Genomic DNA, 10,142 nt, shown 5'->3' with positions numbered 1-10,142 from the left:
AGGGGAGACCGGGGTGAAAAGTCCCAAAATCTGTATTTGGCCATCTAATTCAACAAATATGAGCTCTTGCAAGTTGATGTTGCTCCACACACAACATACAGGTCTCTTTTGTATGCATGCAGAGTTATTTCAGTACACTGTGCACAGGGACTTAGTTACAGGCTAAAGTTTATAAAAATTTGAAGTGGGACTTTTCCCCCCAGGCCGGGGTGAAATGTCCCACCTCCCGGGGTAAAAAGTCCCAACCCAGTGAAATCTAATTTAGCCAAGAAAATTATGATCAAGAAGTAAGATGTTATCAATTTGTTCATAATGACAATGACAACATTTTTTGTCATTAAAACCTGGTAATGATTTGTATGTAAGTTTCATCGATCATTATTCTCCTGTTTAATCAGGTTTCACTTCTCCATCCATGAAAAACTTCTTTTTTTTTTGAAAAACCTCTTCGTCTGAAACATTTTATTAACAAAAGGGAATACATGACATTGAAATCAAGTGTAATAGCAATTTAAAAAAATTAAAAATGTACATTACAGGGAATGTTGGAACTTTGAAAAGAATATCAAAGAAAGACATTCGATAAGGCTCAGCTGGGCTAGTCTATTGAGCATATTTCACAATATCATCTTTAAACACGTGTCCACTCTTCGTTCTTTGGGTACCGATCACATCAGATTTGCACAGCTTTGTAATAATTTGCTTTTTGTGGACAGACCAGATCTCCTCATTGGAGAAATTAATAAATTTGTTCTTTACTTTTTCACTTCGTTTGAGGAATTCAATTTCGAAGTCCCCGTCCTCATCCATAGCACTTTTCACGATCCCTGTGTAGAATACATTGCCCTTCTTTCCTTCGCATCTAAAGAACACAAAGTCTTCCAGCTTGAGGAGGGACAGGTCCTGTTCTTCCATAGAGGAGGAAAGGAGGAGGGCCTCGTTCAGGTCTTCTTCTTCCTGAACCTCAACGTCGTCCTCTTCGTTCAATTTGTCTGCTTTTTCCAGAATTGAATCAAGGGCACAGTTAGCCTCATCATCACTCTCAGAGTCATATTGCAGCCGTTTTCTCTTTGAAGCCACTTCTGTTTCGACAACCAAAGACTGTTGATAGTTGCCTGGTCGCTTCTCTGGGGTCAAAGTCAAAATAGTTGACTTAACTGTTTTCCGTTGTTTTTTTTCCTCTGGGCGAGCTGTTGCTTTGGGGAAGGGACGAATTTCTTTCGGCGATACAAAACCTTTGCTGATAGATTTTTCAGCTTCGGTTGTTGCAGTTCCAGTGCTCATTGATGGCTGGTTTAGGGTCGCAGGCGCAGGTTGTGGTCGATCTGTTGAAAATGTTGGTAAGAACTTGTCGTCAGAGAAAATGTTCCTATCTGTGGGAAAAATCCCGGTTGCACGAAAGCCAGCTGTGATATTTGCTGGGGTGAAAGCCTTTGGGAATGCATAAGATATAATTTGAGGCACAGTGTGGATGGACATCTGTTTGCCAGTATTTTGTGGATCCTTGCACCACCTGTCGACAGCGTAGTCGTAGAAGGTCTGAAATGGCCCGTAGACAGAAACATCCAGGGGCTGCATCTGATGCGAGCAATGTGGCGGAAATGAGAGCAGGGTGATGTTGTTTTCCTTACAAAAAGCAATAACATTCTCACCACAATGCGAAGCATGGTTGTCAAGAATCAACAGCACTGGATGCGCAGCTGATGGTTTAGCGTGTTTCTGAAAGTGCTGCAGAAAACGCAAGAAGTTCTCGGATGTCATCCACCCTGAAGCTTTGGGGTGAGAGTCGCAAAGGGATCCTGGTGGGGCAGTTGTTGACCAGTGTTCTTGTACATTTACTCGTGGAAAAATAAGGTATGGAGGCATGCTGTTGCCAAGGGCATTCACTGCCCCACAGAGTGTGACCGTACATCCCTTTTCCTGAGAGACCACAGACCCGACACGTTTTTCTCCTTTCCTCGCCAGCTGTCGTTTGGGCTTCTGAACCGTGGAGCATCCTGTCTCGTCGATATTCCAGATACACTGTGGTGCAAACTTATACACTGCCATTACATGTTCTAGATTGTCAAAGAATGTATTCACATTGGTCTTGTTGAACGCTTGCATTCTGTTTAATGATGTCGCTTCGGGGTTTCGCAAACTGAGACTGTCTTTGTTGCGTGTTCTGAATCCATAGAGCCAGTCCTCTCCTGCAGCCCTATTGGCAGTCCATGATTCTGGGACTGGAATTTGATTCTTAACAGCCACCTCATAGGCTAATCCTCGAAGGTCTTCCAGCGTGAGTCCATAATAGATGGAGGAGGCTTCCAGAACATACTGGAGAATGATCTGCTCTTGGTCATCTGTGAAGATGCGCTTCTTCTCTGAGCCATAGCCGAAGCTGCCACTGTTGATGCTACCTTCAGCCCTGTGTAGTTTGACATAGCGTTGCAGCGTCTTATAGTTGATATCAAACTCATCTGCTGCTTTTCGGGAAGACATTCCCCCAAGCACGGCCGCCACAGCTGATGCCATCGTGTCTTTCGTGAAGGAGCCCCTCGTGGTTGTTCGGACGTAGTTCCTTGGCATAGTTCTGGGGAAATAAACAAAATGTGTGAGTTTACCATTACAAATTATCATCATCACTACTCCCTATCATAAAAATGGAAGAATGGAAGCCATGAAACTTCACAGTTATGATTATTTTATTACTTTTAAAAAATCTTTAAAAACATATCTTTTTAGATTATTTTTAGAGTAAAAGTCCCCTTGTCTTTTGGTACAAGTGTTTATGAATGAGTGTATGAATGAGCGCCTAGAGCCTCTTGGGATAGGCGCAGATAGAAATCATATTTATTATTATTATTTATTATTATTATTATTATTATTATTATTATTATTATTATTATTATTATTATTATTATTATTATTATTATTATTATTATTTATATGTTTATATAGACATCCTCAGGTGTTGCAGCAGCCCGGGGTGAAAAGTCCCAGTGGGACTTTTTCCCCCAACACTGGGACTTTTCACCCCGATAGGGGGTTGGCCTGATTTGCAGCCAACTGTGCCAATATGAATACCAGCATTAGTGTAAAACATGTCAGAGTTATGCAAAAATGGCCATAGAGTCACATCACAAATGCATACATTAATTGAATCAAAAATAAAAGAATACTCACAAATTCTGATGAGGGTAGATTTTCACTTTTTGCTTCAGATGAACAGGTGGTGGTAGCTATCTTTCAAAGATGGAGAGGGAAAGAACGCTTGTTATTGCCAAATAGGCCAACAACTAAATATACCAGATTTTTCAAAACAGAAAGGCCAAAAAATTATATCTAAGGGCCAAAACCTCCTTGGGACTTTTCACCCCTGGGACTTTTCACCCCAGTCTCCCCTAACCTCCCAAGACTATAACTATTTATTCGTCTGTTTCCCTCCCAGCCAAGGACTCCGGCCAGGGTCGGGACAAAAACAAGTAATCTCATTCCAAGTCAAAGACAGAAAGCAATTGAAAAACAGATACAGGGGGATAGAAGACACAGCAAGTATCTCCCTGCCCACTACGGGAGGTCGGGAACCCCACTCAAGAAAATAGTACCTACATTATAGAGAGATGATTTACAAGGAAAAAGATCTCTCAAAAGAAAGAACCATACATTCAACTGCCGACCTCTCATCTAAGAATCCCTGTCATGACCATGAAAAAAAGGAGCAATGCCAATTCAGAACAAAGACGAGAGCAATGTTTGTTTGTTTGCTTTTAAGAGTTTCACGGTGCTTGCAACATAATTTAGGTCATATCAGCGCCAGTAAAAAGGAAGAAAATGGGATAGTAAAAATTTCAAGGATTACAATTAAAGTACCAAAAAAAAGGAAGACAAAGGGAAATTCGTTCAAGTAAGGAACAGCAGATGTAGATCCAAAGAGCACACTATCGGTGTACTTAGTTTGAGATTCCTTACATAAATGTCTCATCCCCTGACACAGACACAAGCACAGGTCTCAACGGAGAGGAACATACTCAAATGTTTACCGTTATATATATTATATATATATATATATATATATATATATATATATATATATATATATATATATATATATATATATATTACTTAGCATAACAGAGAGATGATTTACCAGACAAAAATTATCATCTCCCAAAACTCTAAACTGTTTCCCTCCCAGCCAGGGTATCCGGCCAGGGCCAAGACAAAACCTAGTTATCTCATTCCAAGACAAAGACAGAAACATGTTGGATAACAGATAGAATGCATAGTAAGTACCTCCCTGCCCACTATGGGAGACCAGGAACCCCACCCAGCGAGAGCAACATAGAAAGGGAGAGGAGATAAAGGCGCATAGAAAAGACATAGCAACTCTTCGGCTACCTCAAACGGTCAAAACAGTCGATGTTTCACCCTGTAACTGTTGCCAAGTCTGTGCAACAGACTGCCATTTTGCCTGCGGATAAAGTACGCAACTAGTCTAGACAGTGAATGCATGCATGCGTCTGTTCGAGTACGCGTTGACGGGATTCACCGGCCCTCCCTCCATCAGCCAGTTGCATTGGGCTTAACTACCTGACGGAAGTTCGAGCGCTCCTATAATTCATTTATTGTTCCCAAAAAGGGTGTCCATCCAGAATTCAGAGTTATCGGATTGTACAGTGCAAGTAAAGAAACAATAATAGTGAATAGTGTCCACATCTCTCATATTATACGGATTAGATAGGCTTGTGGATTGCAGAATTAATGTTGGATTACTGAGACCTTTGTGTTATGTTGCTCCTCTCAGCAGAGCCAGTTCTCTATAATTAGATGCTTATCATTAGCTTTCAATGGCTCGCCCCTCTTAATTTTGTTCAAAACATCTTTGTGCATGTTTTTGTTCCGATAGGAAGGTCCTGGGTTTGAGTCCTGCTCTGGGCGGCGAAAAGTTGATTTCTTGGAAAAGGCTCTATACTCACATTCTCTCACGTGTAAAATGTGTAAAATGAGAACCTGGTCGTTAACAGTCTCTGTCGGGGAAAAAATGTATTATCGCCTAACAAATTAGACAGGGCTTTGGAAGATGAAATGACTATTGAGGTCAATGAAGAGGAAACGAGATTCGTATTTTCGAAACTAAACGAGAGGAAGGCTGCTGGGCCGGATGGATTGAAAGGAAAACTATTAAAAGAATGTGTCCACCAGCTTTCCCCCATTTATACACATATTTTTAACTGGTCCCTCCAATGCGTTTCGATCCCTGAAATTTGGAAAACTTCAAAAATTATTCCTGTTCCAAAAAAAGAAAAACTTGAAACTATGAACGATCTCAGACCTGTTGCACTGACTTCAATAGTCATGAAATCTTTAGAAAAACTTGTTCTTGTTAAAATTAGGAATCAGTTTATGCCATTGAGTGATAGTCATCAATTTGCTTACAAACCAGGACGTGGCGTAGAGGATGCCATTTTGCTGTTTACAAACAACATCTACAGGCATCTAGATCACTCTAGGAGCTATTGCAGATTGCTTTTTCTTCAGCGTTCAATACAATGCAACCTCAGTTGGTTGTTCAAAAATTGACTAGTCTGAATTTAAACAAGTATATAATTGCTTGGGTGCTCGAATTTCTTACGGAGAGAGCACAATATGTTCAATTAGGACAAAACAAATCTTCCTGTATAACTACAAATACTGGTGCTCCTCAGGGTTGTGTATTGTCCCCTGTATTATTCACAATATACACGAATGACTGTAGAAGTCAAAACCTGAGTGTACCTTTAATAAAGTTTGCAGATGACACCGCTCTTCAAGGCCTCATAACAAGTGGCAACGAAGTGGCTTATAGGCAAGAAATTGATAGATTTGTGTCTTGGTGTGATGCCCACCACCTAGAGCTTAACATAAGCAAGACAAAGGAGCTAGTGATTGACTTTAGGAGAGTGAAGGAACCGATAGAACCGTTAAAATTAAAGGACCAATTCGTCCAGCGAGTTCCTCACTACAAATACCTTGGTGTAACGATTGATGACAGGCTCAAGTGGGATGAACACTTGAAAATAATTAGGCATAAGATGTGCAGACGTATATATTTTTTATCAAAACTCTCTCAGTTTAGAATAGATAAAACCCTCTGCACATTATTTTATAGAGCAGTAATCGAAAGTGTTTTGTCATTTTGTATAACAGCTTGGGGAGGCAATTGCTTAGCAGTGGAAAGGAACAAAATAAATTCAAATATTAAAAAATCCATTAAACGCTATATAAATGATGTTGACGATGTAGATCTTTTATACGAGAAATTTTGTATAAATAAAATAACTAAAATATTAAATGACCAGTATCATCCACTAAGACCATCAATTATTATGTCAGAAAGAAGTGGTCGCCCTTTCTCTATTTCAACGAAAACAGAGAGACACCGAAAATCTTTTCTGCCGTCCAGTATTAGGCTTTATAACAACAAGCAATAATCATTTTATATAATTATTTCTCATTTTTACCTTTTAAAAATATAAATATTAATTTATTAATTTATTTGTTTTGCAATCTTTTCAATTTTCAATTTATAGTGACAGTTTTAACTATTTTACAGTGTTGAAATTATTCTTATTATAAAGCGCAGCTCTGGTTATAGAGCTGCTCCTTTTTTATATATATATACATCCTATTTCCATTGTATTCTTATGTGTAAATTATAACACGTCTGTACAAAAAATTTCCTTTTTGGGATGCAATAAAGTATTATTATTATTATTATTATTATTATTATTATTATTATTATTATTATTATTATTATTATTATTATTATTATTATTATTATTATTATTATTATTATTATTATTATTATTATCTCAACCAAGGACTCCGGCAAGTGCCAAGGAAAAAAAAAAGTAATCCCATTCCAAGTCAAATATAGAAAGCTACTCAGAAAAAAAAATATAGGGGGATAGAAGACACAGCGAGTGATCCCTTGTCCACCATGGGAGGAAGCTCACTTGGTTCTGCCACACTGTGCGCCATGAAGGAATCTGCAAGGCATTGATGCAGGGCACGATGGAAGGACTAAGGAAAACAGGAAGACAAAAGAAGATGTGGATAGACTACATCAAACAATGGACATGTCTCAGGATGGAAGAACTACTGAGCAAGGCCCTCACCAGAGATGAATGGAGAGAAGTGGTTAACTCACTCAACCCTAACACCGACTATATCCGTAGTTTACCCGGGTTACTTTTACCCCATGCCTGTTTATTACATTTTTCTGAGACAAATTATATGCGTAGTATCAAATCTAAGGTTTTTAGTTTTTGCATGTTAATACTAGTAGTTGAAATGAAACTCTATGTATGTACATGCTCATTTTTAATACATTTTATTTCCAATATTGAAAAGTAGCAAAAATCTCTAGGATTGAGTGAGTTAACGGCTTCATCCCGCATGTTCCTCAGACGTACGACCATCCGGTTATGGGAATAAGTGAGTGAGTGATTGGTTTAATAAAAAAAAATAGAATACAACGACAACAAAAACCTTGCCAATACTATGTCTCAATTTCTTTTCTTTTTTTAATGTATCAATCCATATACCGTAATTTATATGACACATATATAAGGGGGGGGGGGGGGGGGCAGGGGGTGGGGGGGGGGGGGGAGGAGAGATTTTAACGACTATTTTCCAAAAATGCAAATGGATAATGCTTAATGAGAACGACACTTTTTACTGTACACTTTTTTTATGCTGCTGGGAACTTAATTTGTCAATTTTATAAAATTAAAGAGAATTCTTTTTCAAATACGGTGACGTGTTATAGAAAAGTTTGGTATCGCTTTCTCGTTAATGCCTTTGAAAGATCATTGAGTGAATGATCAAATTTTTAAACAAGTTTTTTTATTTTATATTTCTGATTCTATATTTTAAGTTTTAATGTGTACAATTGGTCAAAAGCACGGTGATTTGCCAAGGACAGTCAGTTTTGCAAATTGTGCAATCGGAACGAACGGTTACGTTGTGTTTGCGATAGGACAGTAGAATTAAACAATATTATATATATATATATATATATATATATATATATATATATATATATGTGTGTGTGTGTGTGTGTGTGTGTGTGTGTGTGTCGGTGTGTGTGTGTGTGTGTGTGTGAAATCAAAATTTTAGAAATTGTCAAGAGTCTGATTCCATAATTGTTATGATTGTGAACAAACTTATGCTGACGATGATCATCACGGGGTAAATGATTGTGAACAAATGTCTATTTATGCTGACGATGATCATCACGGGGTAAATGATTGTGAACAAATGTCTACTTATGCTGTCGATCATCACGGGGTAACAAAATCATCCCCGACGACTTGTAGGGATATTCTTTTAATTTACTATAATATATTTTGACGGGGTAACAAAATCACCCCCGACGTACGAATACAGACATTCTTTTATTTTACTCTATATTGTCACGGGGTAACAAAATTACCCTCGACGTACGATTAGGGATAGTTCTTTATTTTACTATATATTATCGCGGGGTAACAAATTACCCCCGACGTACGATTAAGGGGTAAAAACACGACGTACAATTCGATTAGGGTTAAGGTAATAGAAAATTGTATATAAATATACCGAGTAATGCATTAAGTATTGAAATCGTGTGGTCTTTATGGATGTGATCTTATTAGCAGGTCTGATAACCAAACGCAATTATGAGCTTGATTTAACATTGTTGTAATGAAATATATTTTGCGCTGGGTTGAGAGTATCCATTACAACAATGAGCCCATAACAATTTGGGTCATCAGACCTGCAAATAAGTACACGCCAGCCTTATCCATCAAGGTCCCATGTTTTAAGACCTTTACTATAATATTCATTTCTCCTGGTGGACGCCAGACTTCAAACATAATGAAAGTTACATGCAGACTTTTTAAATAAGGTGCAAATGTATTGTGGGATGATTGAAGACAATGACTTTTCGGTCAATTCTCCGCTCATAAAAGGTCTAATATGATTATAGTACACAACAATACAGGACAATTAGGCAGATTTAGATTTTATAACCTGTATAGAATCCCTGATTGTTTGTAATACTAAATACACTGTCACTTATAGAAATTATTTTGGCGGAAATTATACAAATTAGCCAAAAATTAAATAAATCTCTCGCTAAACAATAAAAAGACTAGATACCCCTTTCATGGGAAAGATTCCAACCAAGTTCTGAGCAAAAAACACACTCTCTCTCTCTCTCTCTCTCTCTCTCTCTCTCTCTCTCTCTCTCTCTCTCTCTCTCTCTCTCTCTCTCTGGAACAAATACAGAAAACCACTATAAAGGACAAAAGATAGTGGTGAGGGGGGGGGGGGGGGGGAGGTGATGGACCCAACAAATAGCCTCCGCCAACATTCTCCAAAACAAATTGGAGATACATGCGACAGACAATGATAGAGAGCTATAGATATAGTTGCACACTGATGACACGCATCACTTAACACTAAGTAAACAAATTAACGGTTTATTATAGAAGGGCAATTTTTGTTGAAGACCAATGCTGATAGATTTGTTTAGTTTGCTGCAAAAATAACGTTTATATAATTAGCAGTTCATGTGATGCTTCATTTAGATTCTGCCAAAGAGTTCAATACATGCAATAACAAGAAATAAAGATTGCGTTCCTTTACACAGTTTATATCCAAATCTAATACTTGGATTGATTTTGCTATTGCATTTTTCAAATCTACAAACAAACGAAAAAACAACATCAAACAAACCCCAAGAGTTTTCATGCACCATGACTGAGTACCACCATTTAAAAATAATAATCTGAAAACAGAAATTGAATTTTAAAATTCCCCTCTGGTAGTCATTTTAGTACACTACATCATGGTATCTTTTGCATCAGTTAAATATTGTTAAAATAGCGACAATACTTGAAGAATGAATGATTAAAATATCTTGTAGTGTTTTTGATATTGATATAGTCGAGCTTTGTTTTGTTGGTGGGAATATCAAATAACATTTTAATTGGTCACCATGTACTTTTAATAAAAACAAATAAATGTATTGAATAACTAAACTTGCAGTGAAAACTTATCAAATCTCAACCTTGATTATTTTTAGATAATATAAAAATGTGAATAGTGAAAACAGTACAAATTGAAGAGTT

At 37.6% G+C, this 10,142-nt stretch overlaps 1 protein-coding gene across 1 annotated transcript; it reads right to left on the bottom strand.

The window, feature by feature from the left end:
• Window positions 1–594: 594 nt before the first annotated feature.
• Window positions 595–3,378, bottom strand: LOC144972581 (uncharacterized). The gene is made up of 2 exons (XM_078913956.1): window positions 3,166–3,378; window positions 595–2,572 (listed from the first exon to the last, which is right to left on the bottom strand). The coding sequence occupies exon 2, from the start codon at window positions 2,566–2,568 to the stop codon at window positions 604–606; it is 1,965 nt and encodes a 654-aa protein (XP_078770082.1). The 5' UTR covers window positions 2,569–2,572; window positions 3,166–3,378; the 3' UTR covers window positions 595–603.
• Between the last annotated feature and the right edge of the window lie 6,764 nt (window positions 3,379–10,142).

Source organism: Berghia stephanieae, chromosome 5 (genome assembly GCF_034508935.2).
Source record: "Berghia stephanieae isolate SIO BIC M18660-M18661 chromosome 5, UCSD_Bste_1.3, whole genome shotgun sequence".
Taxonomy (NCBI): Eukaryota; Metazoa; Mollusca; class Gastropoda; order Nudibranchia; family Aeolidiidae; genus Berghia; species Berghia stephanieae.
The sequence above is the reverse complement of the archived record's forward strand: the minus strand, read 5'-3'. Positions and strand labels throughout refer to the sequence as shown.